The sequence below is a fragment of the Bos grunniens genome, chromosome 7 (genome assembly GCF_055505025.1).
Source record: "Bos grunniens cultivar Pamir isolate PY7600 chromosome 7, Bosgru_T2T1.0, whole genome shotgun sequence".
Classification (NCBI taxonomy): Eukaryota; Metazoa; Chordata; class Mammalia; order Artiodactyla; family Bovidae; genus Bos; species Bos grunniens.
The window spans coordinates 38,892,381-38,908,059 of NC_141171.1; the positions used below are offsets into that span (position 1 = coordinate 38,892,381).

Sequence of the window (15,679 nt, forward strand, 5' to 3'; positions counted from 1 at the left end):
CCTGCAGCTTGTACAAGGGTACCCAAGTGTGTGAACATGTACTTCTGCGTGCCCAGACGTGCTTTTGGAACTCCCCAGATGGGCCAGACTGGGCTGAGCTCCTCTCTGGGCACACAGAGGCCTCTGCTGTATGCTGGTGCCTGCGTGGGGCATTGCCAAGGGTGCGTTGGCGGCATGTGTGTGTGCGCGTGAATGTGTGCGCGCGCCTGCATGTGTGTGTGTGTGTGTGTGTGTGTGTGTAGGAAGAAACATTCGCTCTCTTAGACCTTGCTTCTTTCTGTGGTTCGGTTTCTATAGAGACACTTCCTGTGGCAGAGAAAAGAGGTAGTGAGCTGGTGTTTCAGGATGTGAGGGCCCGCAGGAGCAGACCTGGGTTCTCTCTGTCATCTGCCCGTCATCGTGCAAGCTCTGGCCGGAGCTGCCCGCAGTCCCCATGGTGGGCGCCCCACGCGGCGGGGACCCGTGAATAGCAGCGGCATGCCAGGGAAGCCCAAGCACCTGGGTGTCCCCAACGGACGCATGGTGAGTGTGGGCTCTGGGCCAGGCCCAAGGGGGGGGGTAGGCACACCCAGGGTGGAGCCCAACAGGCACACCCGGCAGGGCTGGGCTAGAGAAGTTGTGGACAGACAGCAGCAGGTGGTGGAACCTAGTGCCCTCATCCCAGGACCTTCCAGATGGCTCTGATGGGGACCTGGGGCCACCTTGGGGATGAGACCACAGGAGAGTAGCCATAGACTTCTGGCCCAGTCCCCACTGCTCTCTCAACTGCTACTTAGGCACCATCTGGGGCTGCCGGCTTCCTAAAGGCACAGGAAGACTTGGCATGCCCTTTGCCCCCTGTATACCCCCATGAGGCCCTGAACCCCCATGCCTCACTTAGCCTCAGTCCCCTCCCTCACCTGGTATCCTGATGCCATGATGAGGGGCAGCTCCTATGGGGTCACCACCCTCCACGGAGACCTGCTCCAGAGGCTTCCTGCCACAGCTAGCAGTCCTTCAGCAGCCTGGCGTGGATCAGCAGGATCAGGCTAGGTCCCTGCAGCTCCTGTCTTTTCTATTCCTGGGCTTCTAGGAAGGGTGGGGGGAGCTGAGCCCTGGGATGGCCCTGGCTATTGCCACCACCCCACCTCTTAAATCCTCTGGTGGCTTGGCGTCCAGGTAGAGATGCCCTTGGAGAGGCAGCTTCTTTATTCATTCAGCAGATGGGACAGGCTGTGCTGGGCTTCTCGTCTCTTCCCCTGGACACCAGCCCACTTGGCAGAGACCCAGCTCTTCCTAAAAACTCCAAAAAGTCCAGACAGTATCCTAGTCTCTGACCCAGACCCAGCCTAGAACTGTCTACAGAGACCTGGGTTCTCATCTCATCTCAGCTCTGTTGTCCTTGACTAGGGACAGACCCTCAGAGACAGACCTTCCTCCACTTGAGATGATCAAGTGGAATAATGAATCTGAGGTCCTTGACCCACTGGGGAGTCTCCATTAAATGTCAGCCCAATGCCCCTCCTCATTCTCAGCGCCTCTTCAAGGATCTCCTGCCTCACCAAGAAGCTGAGCAACCTCCCACCCCTACTCCTCCTATTAATTCCTAAGACCTGTCTCCACACCTCTTCCTCCAGCATCTCTTTGTTGGGCAGGAGAGAGGCAAACCCCTCCAGGTCCAGTCCCCCACCTCACTATCTACCATCAACCTAACTTTGAAAGTTTGAGCACGCAGTGGCCTCGCACTCCCTGGAGGCATGGGGCTTGGCTCACGCCTCCCAGGCCATCCATGCCAACGAGGAACATGCCCACTCCCATACCCACCCCAGAGGTAGCTGACTTGATGCTTCTGAGCAGTGCCCAGAATTACAGGGCAGCCAGGGGGCTGAGACACCCAGCTTCTGCCCATCGCATGTCAACCCATAGCTTCTTTAAGTCCATGGACACCCCAGCTCCTCTCAGAAACTTTCACACTCAGGTTTATCTTTGCCCTTCCCCAACTCCATCCTGACTCTGTGCTACCTCTTGGCATCCCAAGGGTCACAGATCAGCCACTCACTGGCCCTTAGGCAGGCTTCTGCAGCCATGCTCAGCTGAAATGGAGAGGGATAGGCAGGCATCAGATTCAGATATCCACAGATGTGGTCCAGCTGTCAGCCTCCTTCCATGAGTTACTTCCTGAGGGAGGTTCAGAGGAGGACATGACGTGCTAAAAGCAGCTGGCAGGTAGAGGGACCTGCCTGTGAACCTGGCCGATCTGACTCGATGCCAGGACTCCTCCGCCTCCCGGAATTGCCTGGCTCGGTCCGCCCCTATCTCCCCTTGCCGCCACCCCCACCTGTCATTCCCTGCTGAGGCAGCTTCAATTGTCAGCCTCGTCTTTCTGCCACTCAGCTTGTCAGGCGGTTGCAATGCAACCTGTCACTTAGAGATGGCTCCCAGCCCCCTCCCAGAGAGGCCTTCACACGGTCCCAGCTGCTGCTTCATTTGTTCACTCACACATTCATTCAACAACCCCTCCTTAGGGCCTGCTCAGTGCTGGCCCTGTCCCAGGCATCAGGACCCAGGCCCATTGCCCTAGCCCCTGCCTTCAAACAGCTCCTGGTCTGGCAAAGCATAGAAGGCACAAGCACAAATGCTGGGATAAAATGCAGGCTTGGCTAAGAGCGTGGGTCCGGAAGACAGAAAGCTTGAGGTAGACCTGGGAAGGAGAACCAATTTTTCCAGTCGCTTCATGCATTGTTGGTGCGGAAGGTGTCCTGAAAGGATGTGCAGCCAGAGCAGGGAGTAGCTTGGGGAAACGCCTAGACTCGGGGAAACAGGAACAAGGCCTGAGGGCTGGCGAGCCTAAAGCCTGGAGTTACTGAGTCTTGTCACTCTCAGGGCACCCAGTCTTCCTGCTGGGGAAGACCTGCAAGGCAGAACCCACTTCACCTTGGAATCCAGCTCAGGGCTAGGGGTCAGCTCCAAGGGCTGACTCAGGCTGCAGAGCCGGGCAGCCGTGGGTCTTCCCAGATAGGATCTTGGGGCCTAGTCACCCCAAGCCAGGATGAAATGAGATGATGGTATAGAGGGCCTGGTTCAGAAGTTGCTCAATAAATCAGCCTTCCTTTTGAAGTCTGACCCCCTCCAGAGGGCAGAGTTCATCCAGGAGCCCCTGAGCTCTGTACCCCAATCAACCTTGCCCAGCTATGCCCCAGGGGCTGAGAGGCCCTGGGCCTCTCATCTCTCTGGTATGTCTCCTGTGCATGCAGGGAGGAAACTCTGTGGAGGAGAGACCTCAGGCTCCCGAGGCAGGCCCACTGGGGCCCTAATTTCAACTCGGGTGCTCCCTAGCTGTGTAGTTTCTTTGGGTTTCATTTGTAAAACGGAAGCCATAATACCTACCACCCCAGGTGAGGATGGAGGGAGAACGTGGCTGTGTGCCATTGCTGTCGGAGAGAGCACAGGAAACCCTGGGCCACTCTTACCTGGGTATTTTCAGACACCAGCGACTCCCCCAGTGCCCATTTCCAAGGAAAGAACTATGGCAAACTGGGGCCACATCATGGGCCAGGGGCGCCACTACCACCACACCCTTCCTCATCCCTTCTTCCCCTTTTCTCCCATTCACTCACCACTTCTCCTCAGGCAGGCCAGGGTGGGGCAAGGCCAGCCTGGCGCAGCACAACTTCCCCAGGCCCAGGAGCCTGGACAGGTCAGAGCCCTGAGTAGCAGCAGCAGCCACATCCCTTCCGGGCAACCCTGGAGGATGCGAGTGCTGAGGCCAGACTACCAAGGGGGCAACTGAGGCCCAGAGAAGGGAAGTGACTTGTTCTGGAATGGTGGATCTGGAATTGGACTCCATCCCCTCTCCCTGCCACCTCCTGTCTCAGCCCCAGCTCTATGGGTTAACATCTAGTGGGGCAAGAGAGGGCCAGGAAGAACTGTAGGCCACAGAGATTGGGGGTCCGGAGCCACAGCATCCCTGATGGAGGGGTGCCAGTGCCTCCTGCAAGGGCAGAGGAGGGCTGTGTGGGCCCCCATGGCTGCCCGGGAGCACTTGGGCTAGTGCTTCTTATGGAGGGAGTTCAGGCCAATTCTCTCATGTAGTACAGGCCTGCCTTCCAGGAGCTACAGGATGGAAGGGGAGAGGTCCAGACATAAACAGGCAGCGTGCTCTGGACAGGGGATCAGGGCAGCTGGTGTTTAGGGATAACCGATGTCATCAGGCAGAGACTGCAGGCGGGAGCAGGAGCAGATACCAGGCAGAGGAAACAGCAAAGCAGGAAGCAGGAGTGTGAAGGGGTGTGGGGAAAATAAAAGTCTGATAAAGCAGAGGGTGGAGGTGAGGGGGAGGCCATGGGGGAGGCTGAAGAGGTTCATTAGTCAGGTCCCAGCAGAGCTTCAGCTGTAACCCAGCAACTGCTCTGCCTCCCAGATGGAGTGGGACCAGAAGAGGACCAGGGAGCCAGCCCCATCTAAAGACACAATCCATCCAACAAGATGTAAAGAACAAAACAAAACACAAATGTAAGCCAGCCCAGGTCCCTCTGCCTTCTCTGGGGTCCTGGCTTGCCCATGAGCATCCTGCTACTCTGCTGCCCCACCCCTCCAACCAGGGGAGAGTGCAGTGAAGAGCGCTGAGCCAGGGAGAGGCTGAGTCCAGGTTGGAGGGCGGGCCAGAGAGACGGTGGTGGGTGTTGGGTGTGGGAGGAGGAAGGGCCAGATGGCCACTGTGGATGAGGAGGGGAAAGTCAGGCTGGTTCCTGGAGACCTGACCTGGTGGCCAAGGCTGGAAACAGACACAGAGCAGCCTGGGGAGGAAGAACTCAGGGCAGGCAGATGTCCACGAGGGCGCGAGTCTGTGCTAAGTCATTTCAGTTGGGTCTGACTCTTTGCTATTCTATGGACTGTAGCGTGCCAGGCTCCTCTATGGGATTCTCCAGGCAAGAATACTGGAGTGGGTTGCCATGCCCTCCTCCAGGGGATCTTCCCCACCCAGGGATCGAATCTGTGTCTCTTAGGTCTCCTGCACTAGTAGGCGATTTCTTTACCACTAGTGCCACCTGGGAAGCCCCGCCCATGAGGGCAGCTGCCAGGAAAGGGAAAGAACAGCTGGAAGGAATCTTGAGCTTCAGCTTGTCCCCTTCACACCCCCCAGGAGTTTGTCCCGCAGCCCCAGGGGAGAATTCTGATGAAGCTGTCAGATGGGAGAGCCCAGAGGCAGCTGGGTGAGGGCTGGGGCGGCTGGGCGAGGGCTGGGGCGCCCAGGCGAGGGCGCATGGCTTGGTTCCACGCCCAGCTTCCCTGTGCACAAGCTTTCCTTCCTCCTCATCAACGTCTTATCCCCACACTCCAGCTTGGAGACAGGCTCAGGGAGGGGCCAAGGTGGTAAAACTAGAAAAGGACAGGGCTAGGATTTGAATCCGGGTCCAGCGGACCCAGTACCTGTGCATTTCCCTCTACAGCAGGGCTTAACAAAGCTGAAAGCTGAAGCAGGGTCAGACACCAACACCAGTGCAGCAACAATAATAGTTATGTTCCTTGAATATTTACCACATGCCAGGTGGTGCTCTGAGTTCTCTCTAAGTATATTTAATTTCTTTAATTACAGCAAGCCTTTGAAGTCAGGACCATTATTTGCCCCGTCTGGTGGCACTAGTGGTAAAGAGCCTGCCTGCCCCACAGGAGATACAAGACATGAGGGTTCAGTCCCCGGGTTGGGAAGATCCCCTGGAGGAGGGCATGACAACCCACTCCAGCATTCTTGCCTGGAGACTCCCATGGACAGAGGAGCCTGGCGGGCTACAGTCCATGGGGCTGCACAGAGTTGGACACGACTGAAGCAACTTAGCATGTACAGAGAATGCCAGGCACAGAGGGATGAAGTATCCTGCCCAAGGTCACAGAGCACAAATTTGAACTCAGGTTGCCTGGGACCTTCTTCCGTAAGTAACAGAAATGCATCAAACTGTCCCCAGAGTCCTCTGAGGAGAGTGTGAACTCCTTCTAGAGGAACCAGTTGTTGCTCAGGAACAGCCAGGGTTGCCGTGTTGGGAAGAAGCTCAGGGTAGATGGGGCAGAAACCGGGTGTCATGTAAAATGCCTGACTCTTAAATGTGGGTAACCCCTTTTAAGGTAAAAAAAAAACATTCTGATATTAATAACATCCTACCTGTTTGCAGGCCAGCTTTGGCCCACAGATGTGTGACCTGGGTGCTCCCAGGTAGAAGTGGGGGACAGAGAGGAATATTCCAGCCAGGAGGGCAGGGGGAGGCTTCCTGGGGAGGAGACATCTGCACACGTGTTTCCAGTAGGGATGGAGTGAAGGGATAGGTGGTGGAAGCTCCTGGGACAGGACCTGGTGAAAATGCAGCAGGGCCAAGGCAGGAAGGAACCGGGGATCAGTCAAACCCTGGTGATGAGAAGAAAACCAGACGCAGAGAAGCTGGTTCCCAGCCATGCGCTGGTGGCTGCAGGAAGTGGCTTCCATTTGGGACTGGCTGAGCTGGAAGGGCTTATGGGGCATTTGGGTGGAGATGTCACAGCAGGAAGTTGGCTATACGTGTTTGAAGCTGGGGAGATGTGGGAGGGAGAAAGGGCCCAGAACAGAGTCAGAGAAGGGTAAAGGCCGCCTTGCATGTATAGATAATGAGGAAGCTGGAGGAGCTGCTAGGAAGGTAGGAAGACCAAGGGAAACCACTGCAAGAGTCATTTTGAAAGGAGGGTTTTTCTGTTTCACTAATGGTTGGGATTCCCAGAGAAGTCAGAATTGTGCACCCAAGGTGGGGAGCGAGGGAGGGGGCACAGAGGGCGGGATTGACCTCTGTAGCTACTCCCGGTGAGGTTCGTAACCAGCCACACCAACACTGCCTGGGAGAACCTGAAGCTCCAGAGGTGCCCCTGCATCATTCTAATGCACACGAAAATTTGAGAACCACTGCTCTCTACTATAAAATAGAACCCCGTGCCCTGCCCAAGGTAGGGTGTTTCCAAGAAGAAACAGTTACAATAAGGAGATCATCAATTACACAGGTAATCTCTCCTTTCTCAAAGAAAACAGCCAACATAGATATATCACTTGCCATATGCTGGCCCCTGTTGTAGATGCTGGAAATATATTAAGTTGATTTGACCCTCACAGCAGGCACAGGAAGTAAGTCACTATTATTATCACTCCCCCTTCACTTACAGATGGAGACAAACAAGTAACTTGCCCAAAGTCACACAGCTAGTAACAGAAACAAGATTCAAACTTTATGCTCCTACCCACCATGCTCAACATCCGGGCTCACCCAATGGGAGCTAGGGGGTCTACCAGGAGTGACTGGAGGGTACCTGGCATAAGTCCTAGCACACAAGGTGGTTGGCACATGATGGAAGGGGAGCCCAGGGCAGCCTGAACAAAACCATGAGCAAGCAGTGACCCGGCTGAGGATGCCCAGCGTGGCCCTCCAGGCAGATGAGAACACAGCTCTGGTCCCAGGGGCTGGGCCTCAAACTGTCCCTTGAGAATCCCCCCGGGGCTCTACTCTGACTTTCTGCCTTGGGTTTCTTGTAGGTTCTGGCTGTCTCAGATGGAGGTAAGTGTCAAAGTGTATAGAGAAAGCCTGGCTGGATTTGGGGGTGGGGGTTGAGGGGGGTGTATGTGGAGAAAGGGTGGGGATACCCCTGCCATTTGCTTTCTTTCCAGGGAAAGTACCTGAGATGGGATTGGGCCAGGGGCTGGGGAAGGCCGCAAGGCTCACCTGCACTTGTCCATCCCCCTGCAGAGCTGAGCAGCACGACTGGGCCCCAGGGCCAGGGCGAGGGCCGAGGCAGCTCCCTCAGCATCCACAGCCTCCCCAGTGGCCCCAGCAGCCCCTTCCCCACGGAGGAGCAGCCTGTGGCCAGCTGGGGCCTGTCCTTCGAACGGCTGCTACAGGACCCACTGGGCCTGGCTTACTTCACTGTAAGCCCTGGGGTGGGATAGGGAGGGTGGATGGCAGTGGCCACCATGGGGGGAAGGGCGGGGGGGCATGGGAGAGGGCATGGCTGGGGTTTCAGGCTGGCCAGATTTGGACTCCTCTGTCGGCTTCTTCATCCAGCATTTCTTTGGCACTCATTGCTCTTCTCCGAACTGGGAAGTTTCCTTCTCTCTGCCTCTTTTTTCCCTCTATGTGCCTCTGGATCTGATCCCATCTGTCTGTCTGGTTTAGCCTCTGGGCCCTCTTTCTATCCCAATCTCTTTGACCACATCCCCTGACTAGGTCTCTGGGTCTCCACCTGCCTCCTCCTTCTCCCCATCCCCAGGAGTTCCTGAAGAAGGAGTTCAGTGCTGAGAATGTGACTTTCTGGAAGGCCTGCGAGCGCTTCCAGCAGATCCCGGCCAGCGACACCCAGCAGGTGGGGTGAAGGGGGAGCTGAGGCTGCGAGAGATGGGACCAAGCCCTGAGCCATGCCCCTAACCTCCTGTCCGTCCCTCCCCCAGTTAGCTCAGGAGGCCCGTAACATCTACCAGGAGTTCCTGTCCAGCCAGGCGCTGAGCCCCGTGAACATCGACAGGCAGGCCTGGCTCGGCGAGGAAGTGCTGGCAGAACCGCGACCGGACATGTTCCGGGCCCAGCAGCTTCAGGTGAGCTGTCCCAGGGGGCGGGGCCTGGGATAAAGGGCGTCGCCTCTGAAGGGAGCTGGGCGGAGCAGAGGCGGGGCCAGATCCAGGGGCGGAGCCTGAGCGGCAGAGATGGTGGGGGTGGGGTGGGGAAGAGAGCAAATCTGGATGCTGGGACTCGGTTAAAGGTAGGGGCAGGGCGCGGGTCAGAGAGAAGACGAGAGTCTACTGTGAAGGAGGGGCTGGGGGGCGGCGCGTGGGGCAAGGAGGGGCTCGGGGCTCGCCTCCAAAGTTGGGGATGCACCCAAGCCCCAGGGCCGGGTCTGGAACCTTGGCGGCTCGCTGAGCGCTCTCGGCGGCTAGCTGAGCGCTCTCTGCAGCTCACCGCCCGGCGCCGCCTCCGCAGATCTTCAACTTGATGAAGTTCGACAGCTATGCGCGCTTTGTCAAATCCCCTCTGTACCGCGAGTGCCTCCTGGCGGAGGCCGAGGGTCGCCCCCTGCGGGAACCTGGCTCCTGGCGCCCCGGCAGCCCCGACACCACGAGAAAGGTGCGCACGCGGTGTTGTGGGGGGCAGTGTCCCGGTGTAGATCTGCGGGGGTCGCTCACGGTCGGCCTGAGGGCTGGCACCCCGCCCAGTGCCATTGCCTTCCGTGTGTCTTGCAGAAGCCGAAGCTGAAGCCCGGGAAGTCGCTGCCGCTGGGCGTGGAGGAGCTGGGGCAGCTGCCACCTGCTGAGGGCCGCCCGCTCCGCAAGTCCTTCCGCAGGGGTGAGGGCAGAAGCGGGCCGCAGAGATAGAGAGGGCAGGAAACTGGGCAAGTCTGGAGAACACCCCCTTCCTCCTACTGGTCCTGCAGTCTAAGTCAGTGAAAATCGAAATGCAGGGCCCTGTGGACCCCCACCCCCACCCCGCCACGTTCCCCTGGTGGTTCGGTTCCCACGCTAGAGCCCAGAAATTTGGGAAGCCCCCATCAGTAGCGAAGCCTCCCGGAACCCAAACACAGTTAGACTCCTGAAAAAGGGCTCCAGCAGAGTCCGCTCGGGTGCGGAGAGGCCTCAGCAGAGGGGTGAGGAGAGGGACCCTGTCCTGCTCAGTCTTCCTCTCCTCTAGAACTAGCCGGCGGGGCGGCCAACACAGCCTTGCGCCGTGAGTCCCAGGGATCGCTCAACTCCTCCGCCAGTCTGGACCTGGGCTACCTTGCCTTTGCGAGCAGCAAATCTGAGGTAAGCCAACTGCTAGGGGAGATGAGGTGTGGGCCCAGTTCACTGACTCTTACCCCTTTGAGTGGCCACCGTGATCATTCTCTGTCACTAGCCCCACTTCATCCCCTACTTGATCCATATGGCCAACAACTCAGCCTCCTTACTTTCTTCCTGTCCTCACTGCTTTGGGCCCCATGCATATTATGGGTGAACTCTTCAGCCTGTGTGTGCATGTGTGGGTGACCAGGTGTATAGAGCGTGTATGTAGCAGTCGGTGGGTAGACCAGCCCCTCGGGTGCCCATAGGCTTGGGTGAGTATACATGTATTCCCATAGGAGGATGTATCCTGCCTGCCTGCAAGTGTGCCCTTGGGCATGTGTGTGCCTGTGTGTGCCCCAGTGAGCTTACCTGTGTACCTGTCTTTGTGTCCTTGCATGTGTACACATCACTTCCCTTGACATCTGCTCTGGATCAGAGCCACCGGAAGAGCCTTGGGAGCTCAGAAGGTGAGAATGAAAGCCGACCAGGGAAGTACTGCTGCGTATACCTGCCCGATGGCACAGCCTCCTTGGCCCTGGCCCGACCCGGCCTCACCATCCGTGACATGCTGGCAGGCATCTGTGAAAAACGAGGCCTCTCTCTACCTGACATCAAGGTCTACCTGGTGGGCAATGAGCAGGTGTGAACCCGGCCTGGTCTCCAACTCTAAATCCCTTCCTGATCCTGAACCACGCCCCCCCCATTCCTGTCTCTGCTCAGCGGTGACCCCAACACCAATTCCATCTCTAACTTTAACCCATCCCCCATTCCTACCCACTTCCTGACTCCAGCCCTCACTACAACCTTCAGCCCCATGCCCAACTTCAAATCAATCCAGCACCAGTTCCTCACTCAAATTCAGATATCTATTCTTACCCCACAAAAATCCTGTCCCCATCCCATTCCCATCTTGGTTTCCATCTTCATTCATATCCAGAGACTGTGATATGAATATGATATGAAGAGACTCCACTGCTGGAGCTGGGTTTTTCCCTGTCACCCCCAGACTTCAGACTGCCCATTCCTGAAATGGCCATTTGGAGACCCTTCACTCCCTCCAGGAAAGCCCAACTTCATCCAGCCTATGAAAAATTTTCCTTTAGGTACAAACTAGCATAGCTTTGAACTTAAACTAAACCATCCAATAAGGGGGAAGCTAAAGGAAGGATGCTATATCCCAGGGAGAACTGTCAGAATATCATTCACCCAGTAGACATTCCTAAGGCCCTGCCAGGTCAGTGAGCAGAGGGACCCAGGGTCCTCCAGGTCCAAAGGCGGGAGGTGAGCCAAGCAGAATGTGATCACGGAGGAGGAGTTGACTCTCCAGAGAGTTTCTGGGGCAAGATAGGCATTTCTGGGTGGTCCCAGGAGGCTTCAGGGAACAGGTGGTGGTTGATGAGGATGAGTTTGCCTGGCAGAGCTGTGGGGGGAGGACATTCGGGCACAGGGGGATCTAAGAAGTGCTGGGCACATTCAGAGGCCTGGAGCACAGGAGTGTGAGGGCCACAGTGGGAGAAACTCTGCCCATTCTCTTGGCCTCCCAGGCAGCCTCCACAACCCAGATGGGTTCTCATGTCTGCTAAATATAACTTCACACCCACACTCCACCTGTCCCTGCAGACAGCACAGGCCTGTTCCCTGGGACAGGCTGCCTCCCAGCCCTCGGCTGGTGCAGGTCGCCAGGTGATCACTATCTCTGCTTTTATGTACCGACTGTGTCAGGCACTGTGTAAGATACTTCACATCCTTCTGGCCTCACAGGTGTCTTGGAGGGAAGAGCTCTTTTTTTTTGCAGTGAGGAAACAAGAAGTGTCCTTAGTAGGTGGGAATAGAGAGAAGTGGACAAGTGTAAAAAAATAAGGACAAGGCCTGGGTGGCTGACCAAAGGTGGGTGGTGAGGGAGGAAATTCGTCCAGCTGGCCGGGTTAAGTTTCACATGCCTGAGGGACAAAGGGCAGCTGTCCAGGGGGCAGATCCCCACTTGGCTCAGGAAGAGGTAGTTTCTTCCAGCCCTTAAGCTGGCCCTTTTAACCAAGTAGCCCCATTACTATTTCCTGCTTACCTCACCTTCATGTTTCCCATAACTCTGCGCCTTTTCCAAGTCTTTCCAGCATTCTTGCCACCCTTCTCCCTAGTCTGGGCCACTCTAGGCTCTGATCCAGCCTGGTCTCTTACTCTGTCCGAATCTCTATGGCTCACCCGACCATCAGCCCTTCCCTCTGACCCTTAGGGAGCCTCCATAGTCTAGGTCATGGAAGGACGTGAGAATGACCTGGGATGGGGGGAGGAGGAAGGAGAAGGAATTCTGAAACTCTGCCCTTCTGCGTCTGCAGAAGGCCCTAGTCCTGGATCAGGACTGCACCGTGCTGGCAGACCAGGAAGTGCGGCTGGAGAACAGAATCACCCTCGAGTAAGTGGTGAATCACCCTCGAGTAATCACACCTCAGCCGAGGGTCCCAGCACTCACTGGGGTCCCAGTTCAGGCTGCTGTTGTCCTTCCAAGTTCGGCCCCTGTACTAACCCCGCCCCCTAGGCTAAGGCCCCACCTCCCATCGGTCCCACCGCCCAGTTCAGGCTCCACCGCTTCTCGGGCCAGTCCCTGGTGGGTTGAGGGAGAGGCGCGGCGGCCTCTCCATCCTTCCGCAGCGCTAGGGTCCCGCGCAGGCTCGAGGTGTTGGCGCTGGAGCGCCTGGTGCGGATCTCGGCCAAGCCCACCAAGCGGCTGCAGGAGGCGCTGCAGCCCATCCTCACAAAGCACGGCCTGAGCCCGCAGCAGGTGGTGTTACGCCTGGTAAGCCGCGGGGCCGAGGGACCGGGGCACAGCGGGGAGGGCTGCCTGTCTCGCGGGCTACTGACCTGTGGCTTCAGCCAGGCGAGAAGCAGCCGCTGGATCTGGAGAAACTAGTGAGTTCGGTGGCCTCCCAGAGATTGGTTTTGGACACTCTCCCAGGTAAGGGATGTTGGCCCCATGGCTTGGTCCCCCAGAATACCTCTGCCCCAATAGGAAGGGGGTCCAGGCAAGAGGCAAACAGGAATTGTGGTGCCCTCTGCTGCAGGTGTGACGATTCCTCAGGCTGATGACATACCTCCCTGCCACAGTCAGGTGAGCCAGGGGCTGGGTGCCCTCTTTTGCCCATCAGTCTCCCCTCCTAGTTATGGCTCCAACCCCACGTTCTCACAGGGTGGACCGCCTAGAATCCAGGACAAGGCCACCAACCTCCCTCCACCGTCCCTGAACTCGCTGGCCCAAGTGCCCAGTAGTATCACTGGAAAGCGGCAGACCTGTGACATTGAAGGTATGTTGGGAATGGTGGCGGCTAGGGACCAGAATGGTTGAGGACCATTGAGGGAGGGTGGCCTCAGAGAGCCTTGAGCTGAGGCAGGGGCCTGGATGTCACTGGGTTGGAACAGGGTCCCCTGGGGTTGAGGGACCAGAAGGGCCAGGATGGGGGCAGGAAGGGAGCATTAGTGCTGGGTTTAGGGAGGCTGTGGCCATAGTAAGGACAGTGGGTCTGTGATGGACCAGCATAAGTAGGTCTGCACCCATGGGCCCCTCGACTCTGCCACCACCCCCAGGCCTGGTGGAGCTGCTGAACCGAGTGCAGAGCTGTGGAGCCCATGACCAGAGGGGCCTTCTGCGCAAAGAGGACCTAGTGCTTCCAGAATTTCTGCAGCTGCCTGCCCAAGGACCCAACTCCCAGCAGCCTCCACCACAAGTGGAATCAGCAGCCCAGCCCAAGGGGAGCGCCTCGGACTCCACTGTCCACTCTGCCCTCTGACAGCTACCCAACAGTCCAGGCTGGCTGCATGGCACCTGGCGGGCCAAGCATGCCATGGGCCCGCTCTGCATGCCCTGTCTGTGCCATGAGTGTCCCTGGCCCCTTCCTGCCACGGGCAGGCCCGCAGGAAGAGGTGGGAGGAGTAGAGAGGAGACTCAGGGGAGTGACCCCCCACAGCTGCCACCACTTGGTCCCTTAACGGGTTTGCTCATCCATCCCTCGCTGCCAGGCCACCAGGGGGAGGTGGACCTAGCCCCCAGTGCAGATGTGCCCAGTGCAGAGGGGCGGCATTGGCAGTGCCAGCCTCCCCACCTCATGCCAGGCCTCAGCAGGGAGCAGGAAGAGGGGCCGGCCCTTCTTCCAGTAGTTGGTCTGAGTAAGGCCTGGGGGTGCAGACAGGCAGCCCCTGCCTCTACCCAGAGACTTGGACTGTGCAGTTGGCTTGGGGCAGCTGGGTTTGTCCTGGATGTATGGTATTGTTATTATAATTATTATTATTATTCTGCCATAAGGTGTCTTCCTTGTGTGCCAGTCTACACTGTGCGCCGCCCCCACCCAAAAATTGCATTGCCTTTGTCACTAAGGTCAGTGCCAGGAAGTTCTTGGGGGCCTCAGGATGTACCCCCTGACTTCCTGTTGTCAGAGCCTCTCTTCCTGATTGCACGGGAGTATAGGGTGTAAGTGTAAGAGACAGAGACAGCCAGAGAGAGGGAGGGAGGGACAGAGGAAGTGGGGGAGGGAGGAAGGGGAGAAGAGAGGAAAGGGAAGTGGGGGCAGACCCCTCTGGGGAGCTGTGCCTCTGCTGGCGTCCTTGTGCTGTTCCTAGGTCTCTGAATCTGAGTACAGTGTCTGGTCACTCAACTCCTTTGCTAGTGGAGACTAAATATGTCTCTGTAGACATGGCAGTGGGCTCCTTTGGATTCCTTGAAGGCCTCAAGGAGGACACTGGCTGTTGTGGCAAGGGTAGGTTCTGGCCCTACCTGTTTTGGCTGTTTGGTCTTCCCTGTCTCCAGGCAGCCAGGGAAGCCCAGAGCCCACCCAGGAGGAGAAGCAATGATCCCTTTTAACATTCTGTGGTTCTTTTGGGGAGAAACACACTCTTTTTTAATTGAAGTATGGTTGATTGATATTATATTTGTTTCAGGTGTACAGGAAGGTGATTCTGTTTTAAGTTTAATGGAGGTATAGCAAACATATGGAAGTCATGACTATATAACTTGAATTATCATGAAGAGAACACAAACCAAGAGTGATTCCTTTTTTTGGTTTTTTTTTCAGATTATGAGATAAATTATGAGAATGGGATTAACAGGTACAAGCTACTTAAGATAGATAAGCAACAAAGATTTACTGTATAACACAGGGAACTATATTCAAATCTTATAATAATATATAATGGAGAATAATCTGAGATTGATTGTTAGATTGATTGTTATATATTTATCTTGTATACAGCCAAGTTCTCTTATTAATTCTGGGTGGGGTTGTTTTTATTTGTTTTTGTTTTTAACTAGATCCTCTTAGGGTTTTATAGATATTCAATATCATCTGCAAATAAAGGGAATCATGTCTCTTTTTCCACTGGCATACTTTAATTTGACTTTTTATTAAAGCAGTTTCAAATTTGTAAAAAGTTACAAAAATAAAAATAGTACAAGGATCATCCATATACCTGTTTGTTCTAGCATTTGCTCTGAGTGTGTATCCATGTGTGTGTGAGTGCTTGGGTTTTTTTTTTAGCACTTTTGAGGGTAAGTTATGTCCAAAACTCTAGTGTGTATTTCTGAAGAATAAGGTTATTCTCTTACTTACCACAGTAGTTATCAACATGAAATTGACAGATACTTTTATCTAATCTACAATCTATATTCCAATTTATAAAGTCTCTTATAACATTTTCCCCCCTCTAATATAGGATTCAGTCTAGGGCCAAGTATCACATTTAATCATCATGTCTGTTTAGCCTCCTATAATCTGGAATCAGGGAGAACCCAGGAAGGAGAACCCCAGCCTTCAGGCACAGAAGCCAGACTCAATCCCAGTGTCTGTGATAGAGAAACAAGGGGGCACAGGAGCCTTGAAAAGGCACCGGGAGGAGCGAGGCGTG

The 15,679-nt window shown here is 55.9% G+C and overlaps 1 protein-coding gene across 4 annotated transcripts; it reads left to right on the forward strand.

Moving 5' to 3' along the window:
- Window positions 1–214: 214 nt before the first annotated feature.
- On the forward strand, window positions 215–15,241 carry RGS14 (regulator of G protein signaling 14). Of its 4 annotated transcripts, none has more exons than XM_086410942.1 (15): window positions 337–522; window positions 7,523–7,544; window positions 7,734–7,912; window positions 8,254–8,346; window positions 8,432–8,575; window positions 8,958–9,101; window positions 9,218–9,320; window positions 9,663–9,775; window positions 10,230–10,433; window positions 12,127–12,203; window positions 12,458–12,584; window positions 12,662–12,743; window positions 12,850–12,896; window positions 12,975–13,089; window positions 13,370–15,241. In XM_086410942.1, exons 1-15 carry the CDS (start codon window positions 478–480, stop codon window positions 13,570–13,572), a joined length of 1,698 nt encoding a protein of 565 aa, XP_086267068.1. In that variant the 5' UTR covers window positions 337–477; the 3' UTR covers window positions 13,573–15,241. The 4 variants fall into 4 exon arrangements, with proteins under 4 accessions (XP_086267069.1, XP_086267068.1, XP_086267070.1 ...); XM_086410944.1 differs by lacking the exon at window positions 337–522 and adding an exon at window positions 5,634–5,909; XM_086410943.1 differs by lacking the exon at window positions 7,734–7,912 and having other exon boundaries at window positions 215–522.
- Window positions 15,242–15,679: the final 438 nt, after the last annotated feature.